The sequence below is a fragment of the Theropithecus gelada genome, chromosome 5, assembly GCF_003255815.1.
Source record: "Theropithecus gelada isolate Dixy chromosome 5, Tgel_1.0, whole genome shotgun sequence".
Classification (NCBI taxonomy): domain Eukaryota; kingdom Metazoa; phylum Chordata; class Mammalia; order Primates; family Cercopithecidae; genus Theropithecus; species Theropithecus gelada.
In genome coordinates, this window is record NC_037672.1 from 163655399 (window position 1) to 163683132 (window position 27734).

The 27734-nt window shown below is 33.9% G+C and overlaps 1 protein-coding gene across 10 annotated transcripts in view; it reads right to left on the reverse strand.

Annotated features, from left to right (window-relative positions):
- Positions 1-834: 834 nt before the first annotated feature.
- SPOCK3 (SPARC (osteonectin), cwcv and kazal like domains proteoglycan 3) overlaps positions 835-27734 on the reverse strand; it is a 488153-nt gene continuing 461253 nt past the window's right edge. For all 10 annotated transcript variants that reach the window (XM_025385107.1, XM_025385105.1, XM_025385112.1 and 7 more), the window contains 4 exons: positions 18329-18550; positions 8933-8995; positions 5221-5358; positions 835-2544 (listed from right to left, as the gene is read on the reverse strand). In XM_025385107.1, coding sequence (XP_025240892.1) covers positions 2375-2544; positions 5221-5358; positions 8933-8995; positions 18329-18550 — 593 coding nt within the window. In that variant the 3' untranslated portion in view covers positions 835-2374. The remainder of the gene's footprint in view (positions 2545-5220; positions 5359-8932; positions 8996-18328; positions 18551-27734) is intronic.

Genomic DNA, 27734 nt, shown 5'->3' on the forward strand with positions numbered 1-27734 from the left:
GAGATTATACCATATTGTATTATGGGCCAGGAATAAATGTATTGCCTGTCTTTACACTTCATAGTTTGTTCATTAATCAATATCTAGTGTGTAGAATACTGTCTGATTTACAGTAGCTGTCCAATATTTATATTTTGGGGGGATAAATGTATAGGTATAATTGTATTGTATCAAAATATTTAAAATTAATTAAATGATGATGAAAAGACCTAATATATATTACAAATAGAATTTTTATACACGCACAAATATATATTGTATACAAATAATTTACATAAAGTTTTATAGTGTAATTTTTTTTTATTTTCTATTTGCTGTTGATTTAATTGCTTTCTTGGGAGTCTAAGAGACACTTCTTTAGAAAAACAGCCTAACTTCAACATTACTATATTTGTTATGTTACATTCATTTGCTAAACCTCTGTATATAATTTGTTTTTGTCTCTTCCCAATCAGTTATATTTATATACATTTGTTAAATAGACAAGGCTATCTGACCACTCTTCAAAATGCTGTTGCTATAGAAATTTAGCCAAATATGTTAAGTATGACACTATAAAAGTGGGTTTTAAAATACAGCCTTGACAAAGATATGATCCATTTTACAATATTACGACAAATGAAACAAAACAAACCACCACCAACAAAAAAACATTTTTAACATACATTGAAAAATAATATTCAAGATTCCAAGGGCTCTAATTTTGAAATTCTAAAATTTCAGGAAACTCCCCTAGCTAGTTTGTGATGCATTCATTTTAAAAATCAAAGACTAGATTAAGAAACCTTCATGCTACTATGTGTATTCCGGAAAAACCATTGAGGAACAGTTCAATTTGGTTATAAGATTCTTTATTTTGTAAACTATACATAAACAGTAAAAAAAAAATGCATTATACTTTAAATATTACATAAAGTCAACATTAAAGTTTGTATTGAGTGTGTATAAATTAAATTGAAATAATTCATCAATTTTGCTTTCAATGAATTGTATACTGGGAAACCAGTTTACCCACTGTTGAAATTAAAGATACCAATATGTAACATTCAACAGGATTTTCCATTTTTATTATGGGCACAAAACCATTGGTCTGATATAGTTAAAAGTGATGGTGTGCCAAAATGTCTACACAATTAATTAACATGCTAACTTAAACACAGCGGTTAAAGTAATTTTCGCTACAGTTAAATCTTAAATGCTACTCTACACAATAATCATAAACAAGTCCACTTGGCAATTATGTAACAATAGAAAAAAAGGAAGAAACATATCCCATTTTCTTCATTCCAGCAGCAGTACCTTTACTGTTATTAATCTGTTAATTAGGTGTGCTTATATATTGCGTAATATACTATATTGGTATGCATGCTAAAATCTTTCTATTTCTATTTTTGCAAGGCACCATACAATACGTTCTCTAGGTTTCGGCACTACTAACAAAAATAACATAATTATAAGATTAAATGCAAATTTTTATCTAAAATGGGAAATAAAATGAAAATTAAGAATTTAAAATTTGACCTTGGGGCAAATGACAAACTTTGTAACAATACGGTTTAAATCAATCTTTCCCTTTGTCTTCCTAATTTAAACTCTGAAACCTAAGTTGCTGGTCTGAAAGATAAAGAAATCTAGAAAGGCAAATAAATCATGTTATTAAAGAATATTTTTAAAAATCTGCATGAGACTGCCATCCAAATTAAAATACACATTGGAAAGAACAACTAAATTTTTAACTTTCAGAATCCATGGTTTTCCATACTTGCCATTTTGTAAAATGTACTATGAGATCCAGAATAACTTCATAGTTAAAAACATTACTATTAATGTAAACACAATGGAGGACTCTACAGTTGTCACTTTGTTTTTCTTGCCATGTGGTGTCTCTCTGTTATCCTGACTCATCTAGGTCTAGCAAGATGCTACTTTGGAAATGCAATTAAAGCATGCATATTTTTCTTAAATCCTCAGTACCCAGGTCATTAATAATTTATTCATTTTAAATTTCACTTAGAATTATCTTTCAAAAAATTAACATGTACGATCCCAAGCACTGGCTGTCATTTTGCTTATGGAAGATTTATGAAGTTTGTTCTCATGAAAAATTTATTATAGTAGCACTTCAAAACTTTATTTTCTCTGACTAGACTGCATATGTATTTTCTTGTTGTGTAAAGAATATAAAAACTCAAAGCAAATCATTCTTATTTAAACAGAAAGTTCTATAACTTTAGCTGCAATTTTTCAAATAATTATACAAAATATATGTGAGGTTTAGAATCATTTTGTTATTGGGGAAGAAGATAATTTTAAATAGGCTATCATTTTTGTAAATATTAGAAATGTAGAATTTATTGATTTCAACTGTCATCAATCAAATGTATCCATCATGATCATCACCACCATCATCATCATCCCCTTCATCTTCATCATCATCTTCAATTTCATCTTCATCATTCATAATATCATCTTCATCATCCTCATCATCAGTCCATTCATGGAAATCTCCACTAGCAAAATCTCCAGAGATCTCAAAATCTATAGCTTAAAAAAAGTGAACATAAACATTACCTTTATTTGACTGAATAGTGTTAACTACTGAAAGACAAAATCCTTATGAAAATTAAGAATATTTTTTAAAAAGTAATTGCTTTTCTATCTTATTTATCAAAGATAAGGAAAGATCCTTTTTCTGGAAAATTATCACATGTTAAAAATCTATCATTTGTTAAAATGTATGTGCTAAAAGCAGAATCATTATCGAGATGTGTTATGCAAGATTGATCTCAGCCCAGTTTTTATAGAAGTTCATGTCAGACTGTGCATTTTAATTTAAAATTTCTTCTACAAGTGTGACAGAAAAAGTGCCCCACCAAATATGTCCATTTCCTAATCTCCAGAACCTATAAATATGTTACCTTACATGAAAGAGTGACTTTGCAAATACGGCTAAGTAAAGGAATTTGAATTGGAGAGATTATCCTGAATTATCCAGGTGGATCCAAATTGTCACTTAGGTTCTTAAAATAAGAAAATGTTTTCCAGATAGAGTGGGAAGGAGCTAGGACTACAGAGGAATGATCAGAGACACAATGTTGTCAGCTTAAGATTAGAGGAAAGAGTCCATGAACCAACGGATGCAAGCTGCCTCTAAGAGGTGAAAAGGGCAAGGAAATAGATTTTCCCCTAAAGCCTCCAGAGAGGAGCACCCTCCTGCTGACATCTTGATGTTGAGCTTAGTGAGACCTGTGTTGAACTTCTGAGGTACGGAACTGTAGGATAAACGTTTGTTGTTTTAAGCCACTAAGTGGGAATTTGTTACTACAGCAACAGAAAACTAACATTTTACAAAATATTTTAAAAATAACTATTAATATTTGTGGAGGCAATAATGCACATACATCTTAGCACTCACCGCGTATTGACTTTTCAACTCCTCCAGTGCTGGTGTGGATTTATTTTCTACTCTTTCTAATATTTTATTCTTATAATTCTTTTGTATCTAATTATAACAAATCCAATTGATGTACTTCAAGGTTTATAAATTGGTTGATCTCACGAGACAACACACTAAAATTCCCATCTTAACTGAAGAAAATATTGTTTCATTCTCCAACTTCATCTGCTGTATTAGTTATAAAATGTTAAGAAAACTCAGATGTCCACGTTCCAAAAACAATGTTCTTGTTCACTTAAGGAACTCATCTCCATATAATTTTTACTTACAACATAAAAAACTTATGTATCCATCATTGTTATCAATGACAACTGAAGTAATTTATAATGCAACTACTTTACAGTACATATTACAAAGATGTGTTCCCTCTATGTAAAATTTATGTAAGATAGCTACTGAATCCTCTTTCTTCCTACTTAAATCTAATTGCATTGGCCAGGTCAGCAAACAAAACTAAGCTATTAAAAATGTTATGAACAAATGGATTCAGAGCAGGAATTTAAAGATTAAATGAGACTACTTTTATTGTTTATCTTTTTTCTTAACAGTCTTAGTTTATTAGTCTAAAATTTGCTTGAAGAATACATCTAAATATTTTCTAAAATGCAAGACTAAAAAGTACTTTATTTTCATTTTTGATTATTTATATTAATTGAAACACAATGAATTAATTCCTGGTGCATATGTGTGTGTGTGTGTGTGTGTGTGTGTACAATGAAGTGGCTTTTGTCATGAAAACTGTCTATAATACAAACAAAATTGACATTTGCATTCTAGAAAAATGTTTTATGAAGTACAAATGGTACTACAATGGAAATTTTAAAATGCATGTATGTTATGTTCGACTAATTGTTACATTCTATTTTAAATATATACAAAGGTCGGGCGTGGTGGCTCAAGCCTGTAATCCCAGCACTTTGGGAGGCCGAGACGGGAGGTTCACGAGGTCAGGAGACCGAGACCATCCTGGCTAACACGGTGAAACTCCATCTCTACTAAAAAATACAAAAAAAAACTAGCTGGACGTGGTGGCGGGCGCCTGTAGTCCCAGCTACTCGGGAGGCTGAGGCAGGAGAATGGCCTAAACCTGGGAGGCAGAGCTTACAGTGAGCTGAGATCTGGCCACTGCACTCCAGCCTGGGCAGCAGAGGGAGACTCTGTCTCAAAAAAAAATAAATAAATAAAAATAAATAAATAAATACATAAAAAATGCATAAAAAAGAATTTGAATATTAACTATAATTCCCTTTAAACAATCAAATTACATTTTCCTCACTCAAGCACAGGGAAACATGCTCATATAGCTGTAATTTATGAACTTTTACTTTAAGAAGATTTGTATTTCTTTGGCTGGTGAACCCACATATTCCCTAAGTCACCATCTCCAGAGGTATACAGACAAAAGGGTGTCATCTGAAGACATGATAAATAGAGTTTATTGACTTGCAGTAGGATGAATGAAAAGGTCTGCTTCCGCTGAGAGGAAAAGAAGTACCTCAACCACTTTCTGAATTTGAAGTAGGAAAGGAACCCAGCTTTTAATTAATCTCTCTAGAAAATCTAAATTATGCAATGACCACTTATTATCTATCCAAGTTTTTAACATACTAGGAGTAAGTTTTTTTGTCACTTCCTCCACCCTATATATTCTATAGTCTTTGCATAGAGTAAGTCCTGATTAAATGCTTGAACAAATGAATGAGGCTCTAAAGCACTTAATTCTGTGCTTGGGAAATTATGAAATAAGTAACCCTTCTCCTTACCACAATCTGCAACACCATTTATTCTGGATCCCATGACTTCATTTCCATATCTGTCAACACACCAGCACTGTCCAACACTGCCATGGCATTGTGTTGGCTTGTAGTAACCATCTTCATCACACAGGGGGATATACTGTCCTGTTGAAACAAGCCACAGGCATACAAACACACACATGTAGTTTATGAATAAGCTGTCATCCTTTTTGATAGGCACCAAATTATGCATTAATGCATTAAAGACATACACATATGAAGTATCCACTGTATTCCAGGATAGATACCAGTGATGCCTTAGACGAAATCAAGGAAGTCTTTTCTGTCATGGAGCTGGCCATTGCCACAGTGAACTGCTTATAGTTCAAGGATTCATTTCCTTTGTTAAGCAAATTACTATTTCATTAGTTCTCACTGTGCAAAGGGTAGTGTTTCAGAGGTACAATACAGAATTAACATCTGATTAGTGCCATGCTTATATTAAATCACCCAGACCACTTAGCATGGCAGAAGACCTGTCACCATCTGCCTCCATCACTGGAAACTTTCTACTTTCATTTCCCCAAATGTTCATTCCTATATTCCAAGCTCTTTCCAAATCAAGCTCTCTGTTTTTCCCAAATTCAATGTTGTTTTGTCTCTTTACACATTGTTTATGACAACTAGAATCTCTCTCTTCTCTCTTCCATTTTAAGATGTGACTTAAATGTGACCCACAATCTAAAGTCTTCTTTTCAAGTGAAAGATTCCTGATTACTTCTTCCGTTCTCTGTGTATGTGTGTGTGTGTGTGTGTGTGTGTGTGTGTTGACTGTCCCTGCGTACTTTCACCACTATATTGTGATATCATCTATAGTTAGAAATATTTAGGTTCTCTTCATTTTCATTGTTGTAGGAACAACATTTCAAACCCATGGTCTAGAGGGAACACAGTCTATTGGGAATAGTAGAACAGATAGACAAATTTATTTATTTCTTTATTGAGACAGAGTCTTGCTCCATTGCCCAGGCTGGAGCACAGTGGCACGATCTTGGCTCACTGCAACCTCTGCCTCCCAGGTTCAAGTGATTCTCCTACTTCAGACTCCTGAGTGGCTGAGATTACAGGCTTGCACCACCACACCGGGCTAATTTTTGTGTTTTTAAATAGAGATGGGGTTTCGCCATGTTGTCAAGACTGACCTCAAACTCCTGACTTCAAGTAATCCTTCCACCTCAACCTCCCAAAATACTGGGATTACAGGCATGAGCCATTGTTTCTGACCAGAGACTGATTTTTATATCTATAAAATCTAACATACTCCATGGCACAATGCTCATGATAAATGCTTAATTAGTAATTTAAAAGTGAAATCATGTTCTTTATAAGTACTCCAAACAGAATTTAAGTTCTAGGAGATAATAATATTTTATTTTATTTTCTGACTATTTTTTCTTCTGTGACCAGAAGCATGATAGTTATTGGTGAATTAAAATAAATAAATAAATAAATAAATAAGTGGATAAAAGACAAAATTTACTTAGTCTTGTAACCATATGGCATCAAAATTTCACTATCTCAAAAAGTTTGAAAATTGTTATATGCAAATTATTAACAGTTAACAAAACTATATTTATTCAAATAGCTGAACTGCTAATCTTTCAATGAGATATACAAAATATCATTAACTACAGAACACTTTCTATGCATTCAAGGCCAGAAAAAAAATAAGGAAAAAAATTCAACGTTGTTACATCTACAGCTTTTACAACTACCATGATTTGACATACTTGACATATACATGTTATGATGTATAGTTAATGTGACCATAGTTGATACGTTATGCCAGTAAAGTTGGTTGATGTCCGCAGTTTTAGCATAATTCTTAAGAGTACTCTCTTTTCCTTTCAAAGACTGAATCTCTAAATCAGGACGTGTGGCACCATACTCGTATATAACAAGTGATCAATTTCAGACGCATATAATACCCCACCCAAATTAGAAGAAATGCTTAAAGCCTTTAGTGTTCTCTATAAAAATTTTCATTTATATTATGAAAGAATAATGAAGGTAACTCTTCCCAAATGGGCACAAAGTATTTTTTTATACCTTCAAATAATAAAAACCTGTATTCTAACAGATTTTTGTTACTAATAGACCTTAAGTAGAAAATACTTTTCAGTTGAATTTCAATGGCTTTCTTTATAGTACACGGCTAAACTTTGATTTGCCAAGACAAACCTATATAAGAACGTATTGTTATTATTATTATTTTTTTGAGATGGAATCTTGCTCTGTTACCCAGGCTGGAGTACAATGGCACCATCTTGGCTCACTGCAACATCTTCCTCCCTGGTTCAAGCGATTCTCCTGCTTCAGACTCCAGAGTAGCTGTGATTACAGGCACATACCACCATGCCAGGCTAATTTTTGTATTTTCAGTAGAGGTGGGGTTTTGCCATATTGGCCAGGGTGGTCTCAAACTCCTGAACTCAGGTGATGTGCCTACCCTGGCCTCCCAAAGTGTTGGGATTACAGGCGTGAGCCACTGTGCCCAGCCAGAATGTATTATTTTCATTTGTGAGCTGTGATATCTCCTGCATCTTGTAACAGGGTTAAAAGAAACATGACACATTGTAGCATTTATCATTAGTAATTTTCACACCTAAAAATGTTTTATTACAAAACACTAATTTTTTAATTCTGTACAATGGCCACTGAAACAAGAATTTGCAAGTAATGTGAAAAATCCTGTTATTTAAACATAATATATTGTAATTACAAAGATGGTAAGTCAAAATATAAAACAGATTAATCAGATCCAGAGACATTAGAGTTATGTGCCACTAAATACACAAGTATGTTAATATATGTGAAAATAAATATTGCATATGTGGTGTCACACTTTGGATTCCAAAATAGAAAAAGAAGAACAGTGGCAAAACTGGTGATATCCAAATAAACTCTGAAGCTTACTTAATAGGGCTATAGCAATGCTAATTTCTTAGATTTTTACAAATGTTCCATCATTATTTGGCACATGCAAGATGTTATATTTAGAGGAAGCTGGGTGAAGAATGTTTGGAAGCTATGTACCTTTGTCACCATTTTTATAAATTTAAGACTATTCCAAAAATAGTTTATTTAAAAATTGTATGGTTATATGAATAAACCACTCATATGTAATAGTTTAATAATCTGTTTATATCCAAACATTTAAATATTTCAAAGCTTTGAATAAAATCTGAAATATCTATCTATCTACTTATACATTTATTTATTAAAAGTAGGGTAGTAAAAAATACTAATGAAAAATACTAACAAGTCTGTTCAAATTTCCCTGAGGTACTCAGAGCACCTTTTCACCCAATTTATAAAACTACTTGCTTTAAATAGCACACATACATATATATATATTTGCCATCAATTCTTAAATCTTAACCATAGAATTAGAACTGAATTTTCTGCTGATGTTTTAACTTTAGCATTGCTTAAATCTCTCTTTTTACTTAATAACTTTCAAAATGAACATTATATTAGGGTAATAAAACAGACATAATATCTTTCAATAGGTAAGGTAATAAAAGTAAGTTTAATGGCTTTCAAAAAGTTCATAAATTTTGTTGCTGAAATTTAGTGCAGTCTATCTTTGTTGGATTAATATTGATTTTATGTTGCTGTTTCCCTGGGGTTATTTATGTAAGCAATAAAGCTTTCAGAAGAATGATCTATTACTCACCTAGGAGCTTCTTTACCCCTTGCCGCTTCTGAATATTGCTGAGCTCCGTCTGGCAAGGTGGGTCTGCAATGACATTAAAAATGTTACTTAGAGGATTGTAGTTAAACAAAGAAAGTGTAATTTCTATGTTATCAAACTTCGCTTGGTCTTTGCGTGCCTTCAGAAGATATGTATTACATATTAATTGGTTTACTTATAAAGATATATTCATATAGGTACATACATGTGTCTATCTATCATCTATCAATCATCTATCTATTCTCTCTCTCTCTCTCTCTCTATCTATCTATCTATCTAATATCTATCTGTATATATAGAGAGAGCACTCATGCTGCTTTCCTAATTGTCAATATATAACACGTTGGTTTTCCTCAGAGTGCCTGGATCAGATTTTTTAAAAGTATAAAAGATACTTATATGATGAAAAATACTTAATTACTTTTAAAAGGTCAAACAAGTCAGAATGTGAATTCAACTAATTGACTGCTACTGAAGCAATTAACTGATTATGTTTTCCCCTCATTTAAAAGTTTCTATGATATAAACAAATAACTTTGTGTTACAAAAGTAACGTATGAAAAAGTTAACGCTTCTTTCCAGCTATGTTAAAGATCTTATTACAAATTTTAATATTGTATAATGTTAAGAGATATTGGTCTTTTTAGTTTCATCCATATATGCAATTTAGGAACAGGATATAATATAAAATTATTTCTGATAAGGCATTATTTAAAAATAAGCTGAAAACATTTAAACCTATTTGGAAATAATCTTTGCCTATTTTCAAACTTAACCACTTGAAGGAGGACATTTGTAGAGAAATGTAAAATTCTAAATAGTCACAATATAGTTTGTCTTATATTGTTACTCTTATATTTACTATTGGCCCTTCATATCTGTGAGTTCTGCACTTATAGATTCAACCAACCGCTAATCAGAAATTTTCAAAAAATAAAAAATATAGAGATGATTTAAAGTATATAAGAGGACGTGTGTAGGTTATATGTCAATACTTTGCCATTTTATAGAAGGGATTTGAGTGACTTGATTTTAGTGTTCACAAATTGTCCTGACATCGATACCCCTTGGATATCAAGAGATAACTGCATATAATTATATACATACATAATATGTAAAATATATAGTCTTATCTGAAAGCAGTTTAATGCATTTTGTATTCATAGTCTAAAAACTTGCTGTTAATGCTTGCTATATAAAAGTGGCATTATAAAATATTAAAACTGCAAAATAATATACTATTTCTTATTGTCCTGTGGTACAACTTTTTAGTAAAAAGGCAAAGTATAATTAATTTAAATGATTTTAAAAGTATATAATACATTGAATTCAAAATATTCAATTATTAAATTTTATGTAAAAAAGTGGAATAAAGAATGAGATAGGTGCTTAACATATATTTTGTAGTTTAATATGTGAATTTAATCTTGCAAAATCTAAAAAAATTTCATCTTACAGAATCTAAAATGGAAAGAAAGAGAATCATTCCAAGATGGCCGAATAGGAACAGCTCCAGTCTACAGCTCCCAGCGTGAGCGACGCAGAAGGCAGGTGATTTCTGCATTCCCAACTGAGGTACGGCATTCATCTCATTGGGACTGGTCAGAAAGTGGGTGCTGCCCACAGAGTGTGAGCCAAAGCAGGGCAGGGCATCACCTCACCAGGAAGCACAAGGAGTCAGAGAATTCCCTTTCCTAGACAAGGGAAGTCATGACAGACAGTACCTGGAATATTGGGACACTCCCACCCTGATAATGTGCTTTTCCAATGGTCTTAGCAAATGGCACACCAGGAGATTATATCCTGCACCTGGTTTGGCGGGTCCCATGTTGAAGGAGCCTTGCTCACTGCTAGCACAGCAGTCCAAGATTGAACTGTGAGGCAGCAGAGAGGCTTGGGGAGGGGTGTCCACCATTGCTGAGGCTTGACTAGGTAAACAAAGTGGCCAGGAAGCTTGAACTGGGTGGAGCCAACTGCAGCTCAACAAGGCCTGCCTGCCTCTGTAGATTCCATCTCTGGGGGTGGGGCATAGCTGAACAAAACATAGCAGAAACTTCTGCAGACTTAAACGTCCCTTTTTGACAGCTTTGAAGAGAGCAGTGGTTCTCCCAGCACGGAGTTTGAGATCTGAAAACAAAGAGACTGCCTCCTCAAGTGGGTCCCTGACCCCCGAGTAGTCTAACTGGGAGACACCTCCCAGTAGGGGCTGACTGACACCTCATACAGCCAGGTGCCCCTCTGAGGTGAAGCTTCCATAGGAAGGATCAGGCAGCAACATTTGCTGTTCTGCAGTCTCCACTGATGATACCCAGGCAAACAGAGTCTGGGGTGAACCTCCAGCAAACACCAGCAGACCTGTAGCTGAGGGTCCTGACTGTTAGAAGGAAAACCAACAAACAGAAAAGAATAGCAGTAACATCAACAAAAAGGACATTCACACCAAACCCTGATCTGTAGGTCACCATCATCAAAGAACAAAGGCAGATAAAACCACAAAGATGGGGAGAAACCAGAGCAGAAAGTCTGAAAATTCTAAAAACCAGAGCGCCTCTTCTCCTCCAAAGGATCTCTCTCAGTTCGCCAGCAACAGAACAAAGCTGGATGGAGAATGACTTGGACGAGTTGACAGAAGTAGGCTTCTGAAGATCGGTAATAACAAATTCCTCTGAGCTAAAGGAGAATGTTTGAACCCACCGCAAGGAAGCTAAAAAAATTGAGAAAAGGTTGGACGAATGGCTTACTAGAATAAACAGTGTAGAGGAAACCTTAAAATGACCTGATGGAGCTGAAAACCATGGCACAAGAACTACGCGATGCATGCACAAGGTTTAGTAGCTGATTCGATCAAGTGGAAGAAAGGGTATCAGTGATTAAAGATCAAATAAATGAAATGAAGTGAGAAAAGAAGTTTAGAGAAAAAGAGTAAAAAGAAATGAACAAAGCCTCCAAGATATATGGGACTATGTGAAAAGATCAAATCTACGTTTGATTGGTGTACTGAAAGTGATGGGGAGAATGGAACCAAGTTGGAAAACACTCTTCAGGATGTTATCCAGGAGAACTTCCCCAATCTAGCAAGGTAGGCCAACATTCAAATTCAGGAAATACAGAGAATGCCACAAAGATACTCCTCAAGAAGAGCAACCCCAAGACACATAATTGTCAGATTCGCCAAGGATAAAATAAAGGAAAACATGTTAAGGGCAGCCAGAGAGAAGGTCGGGTTACCCACAAAGGGAAGCCCATCAGACTAACAGCAGATCTCTTGGCAGAAACTCTACAAGCCAGAAGAGAGTGGGGGCCAGTATTCACCATTCTTAAAGAAAAGAATTTTCAAACCAGAATTTCATTTCCAGCCAAACTAAGCTTCATAACTGAAGGAGAAATAAAAGCCTTTACAGATAAGCAAATGCTGAGAGATTTTGTCACCACCAGGCCTGACTTACAAGAGTTCCTGAAGGAAGCACTAAACATGGAAAGGAAAAACCAGTACCAGCCACTGCAAAAACATGCCAAATTTTAAAGACCATCAATGCTAGGAAGAAACTGCACCAACTAATGGGCAAAATAACCAGCTAACATAATGAAAGTTTCAAATTCACACATAACAATATTAACCTTAAATATAAATTGGCTAAATGGTCCAATTAAAAGACACAGACTGGCAAATTGGATAAACAGTAAAGACCCATCAGTGTGCTGTATTCAGGAGACCCATCTCTTGTGCAGAGACACATATAGGCTCAAAATAAAGGGATGAAGGCAGACCTACTAAGCAAATGGAAAACAAAACAAAACAAAACAAAAAAGCAGGGGTTGCAATCCTAGTCTCTGATAAAACAGACTTTAAACCAACAAAGATCAAAAGAGACAAAGAAGGCCATCACATAATGGTAAAAGGGATCAATTCAACGAGAAGAGCTAACTATCCTAAGTATATATGCACCCAATACAGGAGCACCCAGATTCATAAAGCAAGTCTTAGAGACCTACAAAGAGACTTAGACTCGCATACAATAATAATGGGAGACTTTAACACATCACTGTCAACAATAGACACATCAATGACACAGAAACTTAACAAGGATATCCAGGACTTGAACTCAGCTCTTCACCAAGTGGACCTAATAGACATCTACAGAACTCTCCACCCCAAATCAACAGAATATACATTCTCCTCAGCACCACATCACACTTATTCTGAAATTGACCACATATTTGGAAGTAAAGCACTCCTCAGTGAATGTAAAAGAACATAGATCATAACAAAATGTCTCTCAGACCACAGTGCAATCAAATTAGAACTCAGGATTAAGAAACTCACTCAAAACTGCACAACTACATGGAAACTGAACAACCTGCTCCTGAATGACTAGTGGGTACATAACGAAATGAAGGCAGAAATAAAGATGTTCTTTGAAACCAATGAGAACAAAGACACAACGTACCAGAATCTCTGGAAGACATTCAAAGCAGTGTGTAGAGAGAAATTTATAGCACTAAATGCCCACAAGAGAAAGCAGGAAAGATCTAAAATTGACACCCCAACATCACAATTAAAAGAACTCGAGAAGCAAGAGCAAACACATTCAAAAGCTAACAGAAGGCAAGAAATAACTAAGATCAGAGCAGAACTGAAGGAGATAGAGACACAAAAAATCCTTTAAAAAATCAGTGAATCCAGGAGCTGGCTTTTTGAAAAGATCAACAAAATAGACTGCTAGCAAGACTAATAAAGAAGAAAAAAGGGAAGAATCAAATAGAAGCAATAAAAAATGATAAAGGGGCTATCACCACCAATTCCACAGAAATACAAACTACCATCAGAGAATACTATAAACACCTCTACGCAAATAAAATAGAAAATCTAGGCTGGGCACGGTGGCTTACGCCTGTAATCCCAGCACTTTGGGAGGCCAAGGCAGGTGGATCTCGAGGTCAGGAGATCGAGACCATCCTGACTAACACGATAAAACCCGGTCTCTACTAAAAATGGAAAAAATTGGTCCGGCACAGTGGTGGGCGACTGTAGTCCCAGCTAGTCTGGAGGCTGAAGCAGAAGATTGGCGTGAACCTGGGAGGTGGAGCTTGCAGTGAGCCGAGATTGCGTCACTGCACTCCAGACTGGGCGACAGAGCAAGACTTCATCTCAAAAAAAAAAAAAAAAAAAAAAAAAAAAAAAAAAAAAAAAAAAGAAAAGAAAAACGAAAAAAGAAAATCTAGAAGAAATGGATAAATTCCTGGACACATACACCCTCCCAAGACTAAATCAGGAAGAAGTTGAATCCCTGAATAGACCAATAACAGGCTCTGAAATTGAGGCAATAATTAATAGCCTAACAACCAAAAAAAAGTATAGGACCAGATGGATTCACAGCCAAATTCTACCAGAGGAACAAAGAGGAGCTGGTACCATTCCTTCTAAAACTATTCCAATCAATAGAAAAAGACGGAATCCTCCCTAATTCATTTTTTCAGGCCAGCATCATCCTGACACCAAAGCCTGGCAGAGACACAACAAAAAAAGAGAATTTTAGACCAATATACCTGATGAACATCGATGCAAAAATCCTCAATAAAACACTGGCAAACTGAATCCAGCAGCATATCAAAAAGCTTATCCACCAAGATCAAGTCGGTTTCATCCCTGGGATGCAAGGCTGGTTCAACATATGCAAATCAATAAATGTAATCCATCACATAAACAGAACCAAAGACAAAAAAAAAACACATGATTATCTCAATAGATGCAGAAAAGGCCTTTGACAAAATTCAACAGCGCTTCATGTTAAAAACTCTCAATAAACTAGCTATTGATGGGACAAATCTCAAAATAATAAGAGCTATTTATGACAAACCCACAGCCAATATCATACTGAATGGGCAAAAACTGGAAGTATTCCCTTTGAAAACTGGCATAAGATAAGGATGCCCTCTCTCACCACTCCTATTCAACATAATATTGGAAGTTCTGGCCAGGGCAATCAGGCAGGAGAAAGAAATAAAGGGTATTCAGTTAGGAAAAAAGGAAGTCGAATTATCTCTGTTTGCAGATGACATGATTGTATTTTTAGAAAACCCAATCATCTCAGCCCAAAATCCCCTTAAGCTGATAAGCAACTTCAGCAGTCTCAGGATACAAAATCAATGTGGAAAAACCACAGGCATTCTTATACACCAATAACAGACAAACAAAGAGTCAAATCATGAGTGAACTCCCACTCACAATTGTTGCAAAGAGAATAAAATACCTAGGAATCCAACTTACAAGGGCTGTGAAGGACCTCTTCAAGGAGCACTACAAACCATTGCTCAATGAAATAAAAGAGGACACAAACAAATGGAAGAACATTCCACACTCATGGATAGGAAGAATCAATATTGTGAAAATGGCCATACTGCCCAAGGTAATTTATAGATTCAATGTCATTCCCATCAAGCTACCAATGACTTTCTTCACAGAATTGGAACAATACTACTTTAAAACTCATATGAAACCAAAAAAGAGCCCACATTGCCAAGGCAATCCTAAGCCAACAGAACAAAGCTGGAGGCATCATGCTACCTGACTTCAAACTATTCTACAAGACTACAGTAACCAAAACAGCATGGTAATGGTATTAAAACAGAGATACAGACCAATGGAACAGAACAGAGCCCTCAGAAATAATACCACACATCTACAACCATCTGATCTTTGACAAACCTGAAAAAAAAAAAACAAGAAATAGGGAAAGGATTCCCTATTTAATAACTGGTGCTGGGAAAACTGTCTAGCCATATGTAGAAAGCTGAAATTGGATCCCTTCCTTACTCCTTATACAAAAATTAATTCAAGGTGGATTAAATACTTAAAACCATAAAAACCCTAGAAGAAAACCTAGGCAATACCAGTCAGGACATATGCATGGGCAAGGACTTCATGACTAAAACACTAAAAGCAATGGCAACAAAAGCCAGAATTGACAAATGGGATCTAATTAAACTACAGAACTTCTTCACAGCAAAAGAAACTACCATCAGAGTGAACAGGCAACCTACAGAATGGGAGAACATTTTTACAATCTACCCATCTGACAAAGGGCTAACATCCAAATCCACAAAGAACTTAAAGAAATTTACAAGAAAAAATCAAACAACCCCATCAAAAAGTGGGTGAAGGATATGAACAGACACTTCTCCAAAGAAGACATTTATGCAGCCAACAGACACATGAAAAAATGCTCATCATCACTCTCCATCAGAGAAATGCAAATCAAAACCACAATGAGATACCATCTCACACCAGTTAGAATAGTGATCATTAAAAAATCAGGAAACAAGTGCTGGAGATGATGTGGAGAAATAGGAACACTTTTACATTCTTAGTGGGACTGTAAACTAGTTCAACCATTGTGGAAGACAGTGTGGCAATTCCTCAAGGATCTAGAACTAGAAATACCATTTGACCCAGCCATCCCATTACTGGGGATATACACAAAGGATTATAAATCATGCTGCTATAAAGATACATGCACACGTATGTTTATTACAGCACTATTCACAATAGTAAAGACTTTTTGAAAAAATCACCATATAAATTAATAGTTACTTTTTAATAAAATTACTTATTGAACTAAAAGAATACATAAAAACAAAGTTGTATCATATCACTAGCACGCCTTCTCAGTTACCCTGAGAACTTTTGTAACTTCTTGCAATTAAAGTAATGAAATGTTGGCTAAGAGTTTACCCAAACCATTCTAAGTGTTAGAGAAGTTGTATAAGCTCTTTTACTAGCTTAGGTACCATTTATTAAACTATTTCTGCTACATACTAAATGAATCAGAGTGTAAATCTTCTTATGGCTATACAAAACACTTTCGGAGAATGGTGCTCTTTAAATGAAACATACTAAAGTAAAACTTTGCTATGGGTACCTTTAATCAATCCTACAAATATTGCTACAAACCCCAAGAATATTCTCAGATAAAAGTATTTTTCTGTTTCTGTAGACGAAGCATTCAGCGTTATTCAGAATATTTTAAATGTTTGTGTATAGACACCAAAAATATGCTATTATAACACCAAAAAATAAAAATAAAAAACTAAAATAACATTTGTCATCATAAGAAAATAGTACATGACTACATGTATTTTTCTGGCAGTTTAGCTGGATTTACTACTTTTTATTATTTAAATTATTTAAATGCACACTTATCATTAATACTAGGATGTAGGCTTTTAAGAGTATTTAACTTGAAAGCACATATGTAATATAGCCAACAATGTGTGTTTGTGTGTGTAATACATATTTTAATACAGTAAATGTATTTTTTAAACTTTTTTTTAGAGTGGTTCATAAACAGTTAAGTTACTGTACTCAACTAAAGCTTCTGTTGACTTACCACTAATCAATTTATGCATATTCATTTCACCCCCAATTACTGAACTATTACTAAATATGGAAAAGTAATTGAGATAATAAAATATCCCATATAATGTGCTGGTTTTCCATATTGAAGACTAAGAATCATTGATATAGTAAAGTATCTTGTTGTTTCTCTTAGGTGTCAAGAATTTAAAAAGCATTGACAAGGCAGGATTTACCACATTAATTCCCAGGGTATTTTCCTAAATTAACATCAATATTACACTTACCATTTTTTCTTTAGTTTCTCAAAACTTTATAATAATGTGAGTTTCTTGTTTTTTCCCCTATACATATTTAATATAAACTATCAATTGATTCCGTGAGCGTGATTCCAATTTTACATTATGTTTACATTTCCTAATATACAAAGATGCAGAAAGAATTGGTATCATTCTAACTTTTCACTTGCCTGACCTCCTGCTTAGTATTAAGAGATGCTTTTTCTGCTAGTGAATTTTATAAAAGCTAAGCTATTTTGAAAAGTTTGAAAGACTAAATCATTTTAAAATCACAGGAGTAAAAATAACTTTATTGTGAATGCTCTGGTTCACTCAATTCATTTAATACGATCACAAAATAGAACATTAAAACTCCACAGTATAGTGATAAAAAACTCATTATTTTACATTGTGGGCAAAGCAGATAGCAAATTAATTTTAATGATTACTTTTAATATCTATGTTCTTATATCTCCATGTGCTTCTTGGTGGCTCATAATGGAAACTATAATGCAGTGCATTAATATAAAATATTAATTACTATTTTTCATCTTATTTAGCATGTGTTGCATCTCTGGCAGAGTTGTTTGCTCAACAAGCTGCTTATTGGCTCTTTTATTAAACACTTGAATTACAAAAACGTATATAAAATGAATGAGCATAGTGTACTGTTTTATTATCATAAAAAATAAGTAAAATTTGACATGCAGGTCAACTATTTGCATCTGTAGGGGTCTCATCTTTTACCTTGCTGTCTCTGGAAGCAGTAGCACCATTCATTGTTAGATATTAAACTGTCCTTGTATGTGTCACAAGAATTGAAGAATGCCTTGGTACACTGTTCATTCTTATCAAGGTAAATGCTTCTGAGCTCTGACTGGTCCAATAGAAGGTCATAGTTTGTATCAAGTCTGTTAAACATCCAACCAAGTGAGTCCTTGCAAATTGGCAAGATACTGGTATCAAATCCTAAAAGCAAAGCGGGAAAATGATTAGTTAAATATGAAAGACACCATTAGCAGAAAGCAAAATAAGTCAACATAGCAGGTAGCTAGTGTAGGATATCTAATGAATAGTCAGAGAAGTACAGCATTAAATTCATCATGAGGAATTTGTTTCAAATTAAAGTGGATACAGTAGTTTCTACATTTCAGGATAGTTATGAGAATTAATTAACCAGAAAGCATCTTGTACTAATTAGTCATTCATTCAATGGCAGTTACCATTATAATTATATATTATTTATATTACTTTACTGATCAAATGTCTTTAAATAAACAGTATATCAGGATAAACATCCCATTAGATATATGTAAATAGTATTTTAAAATATCCTATAAACAAAAAATAAAATATATATTTACTCACAGAACTGAAAATAATATCTTAAAAGCATACTTTACACAAAATAAGTAATAACTTTAATAATGCCCTATATGTTGGTCACTGTGCTATTTCACATAAACCTGTTGACCAGAGAAAGAATAGTCATCACGTAATTTACACAGCTAGTTGGTCTCCTGCTTCCCTCAAGGAAATTTTACAAATGCAAATGTGTTGTTATGGGAGGCCAGATGGTGCACTGGATAGAGCAGGTATAGAGAGATGATGGAACTGGGTTTGTATTCAAGCTACACACTATTCCACATGGGTAACCCCTGGTAAGCTGCAGACCTCACTAACCTCAGTGTCCTAAATAGCATCAGATGCAATGCCAATGTTTTGAACTATTTAAAAAATTTGCTTTTAACAATTCTTATTTTTAGGGATTCAGTGAGCTCTAATTTGTATGTTGCTCATCTAGTTGTTTAATTTTCTCTTTCCTACTCATTACAAGTGAAAGGAAATGAATAACTCAGTTACTTGCATGGAAGAGAGGATGTATTGGAGACATGGGGACTTATGAAAAGAGTATCAAAGGATGTAATCTTCAACAACAGTGTTTGAAGAGTAGTTTAAAGATTCATGAGTGCAATTCTCTCAGATTTTCTAGCTAATTTTATGTTCTAGTAATACAAAATCTATTTTGATAGTTTTTTTCTTGTTAAACTTTGAGTTATAAAAATGATAGAAATAAAAATATAAATACTTAGGATTAACAATTAAATTGGAGATTTGGGGGCTTGAAAAATGTACAATTTCACAAACTTTTGGGAATTTATTTTATTATTTTTCAGAAGATGTTTAATGCTATCTGTGAATCACCATATTAGAAAATGGGAATATGTAAGTGAAAGAGGTATTTCTGGCATTTTCATAAAAGTTTAGAGAAAGAATTGCAGTGTTTATTTTTATTTTTTTGGTGTTGTTTAAATTCTCTTTGTAAAATTGTTTATAGAATCAAAGCAGAGTTATCCTGCTCAAACAAACAGTAAATATGAATTCCTTATTTCCTATTTACTGTGTAAGCATTTACCTTGGTTCTGGAAATGTAAGGTTAAAAATGTAGATTATGTCCCTATTATCTTGAAGCAAATTTTTAAAACAGCATATTTTGAGATATTGGTTTAATCTACTCTTATTACCAGAAGTTGCCAAATGCTCAAGGATTACATGAATAAAGCAAACTTGGTGTGAGATTTCTAGTGTGCCCTTGATCCAAAGTATACAAGGGTCTGCATAGAGAAATGGCCGTCTCATTCCAAAATGAGTATCTGTTATCTATCTTATGGCTGGCAGGAAAAGAGCACTGGGGAAAGAGAGTTGGGTACAGCCAAACACATGAAAGACAAAAACGTCTCTGGGATTCAACCAATTCTGAAAGGCCAGACTCAGTTTGGAGGGTGCAGAAGTAGATGAGATATGTGTTACAGGGTTTTGTAGGTTGAAGGAACTGCCCAGAGAAACTGAGCAGAATAGCATGAGCTAGAGATTTGCCAATTAGGGTTTTCTGTCTGGAGACTATATGCAACATTCTAACTAGAATGTCTAGAAATGAAACATGCAATAAATGAAACAAAACCCATGCTGGATGGTATTGAAAGCACATTGGACACTGCAGAAGAAAAAAAATCCTTGAAACTGAAGACATGTGAAAGACATTATCCAAAATAAAGCACATAGGAGAAAGAATATGAAAAAGAAAAACCAACCATGAGCCTTATTGAACTGTGGGACTATGTCACTTGCCTTAACATATAAGATATTGGGGTCCCAGAAGAATACTCAAAGTGTGGGGGTTCAGAAAATTATATGAAGAAATAATGACTTACAACTTTTTGAATTTGAAAACTATTACAAATGCACAGATACACAATTAACATCAAGTAGCAGAAAGAAAGAAAATGAAACTAAAGCACACCATAAACAAACTGGTGAAAGCCAGCATCAAAAAGAAAAACAAAAACTTTACAAGCAGCCAGAACAAATACCAAAACAGGATAAATTTTATACAGAGAAACAAAGATGAGAATGGCAGCAAGCTTCTCTTCAGAGGCTATGAAGCCCAGAAGACAATGGAATATTTCTAAAGTGCTTAAACAAAGAAAAAAGCTATACCTGGCAAAATCATCTTTCAAAAATTAAGCTAAAAGAAAGGTCTTCTAAACACAATGTAAAGCTGAAAGATTTCAAGGGTTGTTAAAATAATTTCTTGACAGATAATGTAATAATACCACGTGGAAATTTGGATCTACATCTAGAAATGAAGAGGGCCAGAAATGCTACATATATAGGTAAACATAGAAAACTTTTTTCACGTCATTTTAATCACTTTAAAAGCTAATGAGTTGTTTAGAGCAAAAACTATAACAAAGTACTGTGGAGTGTACAACATATGTAGAATTAAAATGAATGAAACTAATAGCACGAAATGCCTGTGTGCTGGGGTAGGGAGGGAAGTGAATTCTGGTAAATTTCTTACAGCATATGTGAAGTGCTACAATAGTATTTGAAGGTACATTGTGATAAGTTAATGATGTACATTGTAAACCCTAGGGCAAAAACCTGAAAGTAAAATATAGTTAATTAACTATGTTAGTTTGTTATTGTTGCGGTAATAGATGACCATGAAATTTAATACCTTAACATTAATTCATTATTTCATAATTCTGTAAGCTAAACGTCCAACAGAGATCTCAAAACGCTAAAATCAAGGTATCTGCAGTTCCTTTTTTGGGGCCATGGCAAAAAATGTTTCTTTGTTCAGTGGGTTATTAGCAAGATTTAGTTCTTTGAAGTTAGAGTATCGGGGCCCCTATTTCCTTGATGGCTACCACTGGAGGACAATTTCCACCTAGCCACCATCCATATTTCTAGGTATGTGGTCTCTTTCCTCATCTTCAAAGCCATTTCTTCCACTTCCTTTTCCATCTCATTTCTTTTTTAATACAGGTGGGAAAAGATGTCCACTTTTAAGAACGTGTATGATTAGATAAGGCCTATCTGGATAATCCAGGATAATCTCCTTATTTAAAAGTCAGGTGATTCATAACTTTAATTCCATCTGCAATCTTAGTTCCATTTGCCATGTAATATAACAGGTCCAGAGATTAGAATATGAACATCTTTGAGAAGTAATTTTTTGCCTCCCATCTAAACCAATTGTGGAGCTGAAATGTGAGTCATGAAAAGATATAAAACTGATAGGTCTAATTGAAAATAAGGCAAGATGAGAGAAAAAGAAAAAGAAAATAACAGCAAGAAAATAAAATAATAACAAGATGAAAGTTCTAAACACAACTGTATTGACAATCATTAAATTAATATGGTCTAACCCTTACATAAAAAGGTAGAGACTGTCAGACCAGACAAAAATATCAAAGTCAATGCTATACTGCCTCTAAGAGACCCATTTTAGATATAAAAATACAGACTGGTTAAGAGTAAAATAATGAAATATTTAATCACAAAGGCTGGAATGACTATGTTTACATAAGACAAATTAGACACCAGAAAATGAACTAAAAGTCTAATTTTCATTGTGGTGACAAGAATGAGATTTCAGGTTAGAACTTCAGTTTTCTTTTTATGTCTATTGATTTTGCTTATAAATATTTATAATATAATACAATGTATACAATGCTATATATAATATATTATACATAGTGACTATGTGATAGATTATATAAATATAATATTATGTTATATTTGTATTATATTATATAGTGATGAAATGATAGCACTAGTCAAGAGCTCTCAAAGTCACCAAATAGTAGCTATTGTCTAAAAAGTTCAGAATAAGAAATTTTTTCCCAAAATTTGTTTCATTTTATATTTGTAGCATCAAAAGAATCATATTTGAAAGGTATACATATAATTTACAATACTACAATCATTTAATAGCTAACATTCTTCTTAGCATTTATTGCTTCATCATCCTGATGACTCTTGTAACACAATTTTATTTATTGAGATATTCAAACTATAACAAAAATATAAGCTTGCTCTATCTTTGAATTTCAAGGTAAATAGATTATTTTGAAGAATCCCCACATTATCTAGATGTGTGCATTAAGGCCTAGGTATATTAATAACAAACAAAGCAAGGTAGTGGCAGAACACAGTCCAGTGACCTGAATCTAAGTTAGGTAGACATCTTCCACCAAACCATTATTATTACATTTCATCAAATTGACTTTTTACCAAGCATGCAGACTTACATGAATTTCATTTATTTTTAATATAAAAGGTAAACTCTGAGTTCTAATATGTCATGTCATTAAATATCTGTGCATATCATATGTTTAGAAATATTCTTTTATATTGATATGTGAATTGTGGAATAAGCTTTTCTCAAATAGAGTGAAAACAATTATTGGAAGTTTAAGTATACTTTCTTTTCACACTATATTGACAAAAACAATACTTAACAATGTATTTAAGCTGTCAAGGATGTTTACATGGTACATCATAAAATTATTTATATTAGCTGTTTTAAATTCTTTATCCCATAACCACTGTTATCTCTGGTAATATTTTCAGGACTTATATTTCACCTAAATACAGATCATATTTTTGTAGTTCTTAGCATGCTTGTTAAAATTGCAATGAAGAATATTCAGTCAAAATTGCCTCAAAATAAATTCCATAAAACTAAAGATTTTGAAGAAAATCATGCAAAATCAGTATATTTATGGATTATTATAAATAATCTCATTTTATTTTATAGTCAGTCTTTAAACTACCATGAAGATAATGTTATATAAGGAAAGTTAAACATAAACAGTAATAATTTATTATTGATCTTTACTTTTTTCACATTTAAGATTTTAGAACTAGTGAACCAAATACTACAAATAATACAGTAGAATGTCAAATGAACAAAAAGTACATAAGATATATGTTTAAAGTATGCAATGCTATCTGCTGTATTTCCAAAAATGCCATATTCCATGTGGAATATGGAATGAAATTCTGTATGGAATATGGAATGAAATTCCATATTCATTTCTTCTATTATGTTATTCTGAATATGTCTATATTGTGTCTGAATTGCAATGTGACCTCGTAAGTATATCAATGAAAACTTTACTTTCCCTAAAAGACTCTGTGTCCAATTTCCAGGAACATACAATTCACATAATTATAATAATGGTGAAGAAATTTTATATGAAATATTATCTAATAGCCATCTAATACAATCAAATCTGCTATTCTATCAAATTAGAAGAAAGGAAAAAACTAGGGGAAAATTTAAATTTATACAATTGAAATATGATATTATTGGGAAATTGATACAACAAAATATTCACAAGCAGTTTTTAGGAGTCTGAATATTACTTAAAATGAACTTTTATATAATTCAGAAACAACATACTGTAGAGTTGTACAAAAATTACTTTTAGAGTGAATTCAGATTGCTAGATATGACTCTAACTGCAGTCATATTGAGGTTTCTTTCTTGTTTGTGTGTTTGCTTTTGAGATAGGGTCTTACTCTGTCACCCAGGCTGGGATGTAGTGGTGTAATCATGGCTTACTGCAGTCTCAACCTCCTGGGCTCAGTGGTCTTCCCACCTCAGCTTCCCAAGGATAAGACTATAGGCACATGCCACCACGCCTGGCTAATTTTTTATTTTTTATTTTTGTGTTTTGTAGAGATAGTCTCACTGTGTTGCCCATGCTGGTCTCGAACTCCTGGCCTCAAGCGATTTGCCTGCCTTGTCCCGTCAAAGTTCTGGGACTACAGTCATGAGCCACTATGCCTAGTTTCATCTTAAGGTTTCTGCCATCCCTTGACTTCATTAAAGTTACTTCTCAAATTATTGTTTCTATAAGGATCTCCTCTATTCATTATGATTATTTTCACAAACTTTTGTAATAATTTTTCTAAATGGAGGTAACCAACTCTCAAATCTTATAAGAAATATCATACCAGAAAATAAAAGAAAATCTTTTTAAGCAAAACCTTTGTAAGTTATCTATATTGCAAAAGTCAAGTAATTATCATAAAGATGTTCAATATTTAAGCTAAAATCTTAATTCTGTTATGAGACTCTAACAAAGGTGTGAAAAAACTGATACTTTATTTTGCAGTGTAATAAAAGTAACTTTTTTTTTTTTTTTTAACTTAGATGTTGTTTGACAATCAATACCAGGATTCTAGAGTTTAAAGCTAGATCGCATTGTGTTGAAAAATTTATACCAGGGATTGTATAAGAAGATAATACTTAATTTTTAAGACATTTTACAACATTCTATTCTCATATGTATTCACTTTTTCAGTCTTCTTCCTATATTCTTTTACTTCTTAGTTCTTAAATATTGCCATTCTCAGTGTTCATTTCTCAGCTGATTTTTTTCTAGTCTACATCAACTCTTTACGGGTGCTGATTTAATTACACTGTTTCAGCTAACATTCCAATAGCTCACAATCTTTATCTCTAATCCACCTACCTCATTTGAGCTTCACATTACATGTATACAACCACAGGCACACACACACGTTTTATATTAACTAGTATATTGATCACACAATGCACATATATGCATATATTGAACAAATAAGGCTTACAGGATATAATCTAAAACCACACTTTTTTTTCCCTCTTATACTCTGCAAATATGTGTTTATTGGTAAAGGTTTTCTCCTATCTCTGGAAGAAAACTCAGGAGGTCCCACAATTTGTTCATCTCAGCTTTCAGTAACAAAAAGTTGTATCGTCCTTGTAAGGTGCACATGTAAGATAATTGGCATTGCAAAATGTCTAATGTTATATAATAATCACGATTCCAAATGTGATTCTTCCTTTCTGCAGCTGGATATTTTGCTGGTGCAAAGCCAGGTAAGGAGAAAATGATGTTTCCTTAATCCTTCTCCGCTTTTGCTTCTAACTCTCCTCCTCCATCTTTTTTATGACCACCTCCAGTTTTTATGTGGATGAATGAAAGATACATAAGAGTGGACAGGGAGTTTCTTACCAAATTGATAACTGTCTTAGGAAGACTGTGTGCTGTATAGGCCTATCAGGTTTTAAAGGCTTCATCTATTTTTATACTCCTAGATCCCTTTTTTGGTCTTCCAGGGGTCTGAAGAGTAAACATACAAGCATATGTCTTGTCAAATGTGAATTTTTTCTGCAGCTACCGCCTCTTTGTCCCTGGGTATCTATGATCCATGTTTCCACTGCAGTTTACTCTGTATTCCCAAGAGTCGTCTTGGGTAGAATGTACATTCGTTCTCACCCGTGGCATTCAAATCTGGTCCACAGTAAATATTACTGTATTTCTTGCCCAGACCTTTAATTTCAAAGCAGCAGCAACTTTGCTTTGACACGAAATACGTAAGCAGATCATGCCTACCTCTGACTTTTAGATTTTTCTAGTGAAATTCAGGCCACAGTCTGCTTGTCTGGGGACACACATAAAGCTCTCTGAGTGGTTCTGTTGAAATCTCTGTTGAAAATTTCTGTTGAAATTTGAAGTTATAATCACCCTCATCCGTCCTTATAGGAATGGTGGAATCATAGCATAGCTCTTTCCAAAGAAACCCTCTTCATAAATTCTGTTGCCACCTTTGCTGTCTTGACTCTTTTAGATTTTCCTTTTAGATATGTTAATAGTTTAAGTGCGACTTGCTTACATTTGCAAATACCTTCATATCATAGCAGTAACTAGACTACTGTGTGGCTGAATAACGAAGAGTCAGGAATCTTGGGAGGAACATCTTTAGAATTCTTCCTACCGCAATGTCTCTAAATTTGAGCAGAAATACAAAGGAAGTGAGATTATGACTAATGCGGGGGAATGAGGGAAGGGCATTCCAGGTAGAAGGAAGAGGAAGAGTAACGGATCTATGGTCAGAGCATGATTAATGTCGCTGCAGGAAAAAAATGAACCAGCGTGACTGGAGTAGAATGGATGAGGAGAAGGTGGCAGGAGATGGGGTCAGAGCATGAGTGGTCTGCTCACTCACATAGGTCACAGTAAAGATGCAGCTTTTACCTAGAGATCACCCATCTTCCTCTCTGCTTCTTTTTCTCAAGGATGGCTTCAGGTGATTGACCTGTTCCACTGAAATAATGGACTCGACATTTACTGAGTTGAGAAAGACAGCAGAAGAGTGAGTTTGTGTGGGGTATCTGGCTTTGGGTATGTTAAGTCTGAAATGCCTGTTGAACTTTCAAGAGATGATTGGAACACAAAGTTAAATGTAAGATTCTGGGAATCAAAGCTACAAGTATAAATTTGAAGATCATCTGTATATAGCTGATTTTCTAAATGGGATACTGAACAACATCTTAAAGGTAATGATTACAGCTAGAAGAAAAAGTATGAAGTCTTTGGGACTACCAACATTTAGATATCAAACAGGTGAGAAGAAATCAGGAAGGTAGACTCAGAGGGTGACCCATGAAGTGAAAAAGGTCTGTTTATTCACTGTTGGAATCCTGAATGGCTCGGGCAATGCTTGGCAAATAGTACGAATTTAAAAATATTTTGTAAAACTGATTAAATGAATTAAGTGCGAAGTATATGCCAAACACTGTAAAGGGTGGGGCACATGCATGAAGAATACAATATGGAACAGATATCAATGTGCACTCAAACAACAACAACAAACCCAAAGTGACAAGTGGTAGAGCAGGTACTTTAACAACAGAGAAAAAAGAAAATAGTGCAGAGTGTCAGGAATGCTCAATAAAGGATGAAACACATGAGGTGAAATTTGAAAATCTAAAAGGAGTTAAACCAGTAAGAGTACTTCGTGATGG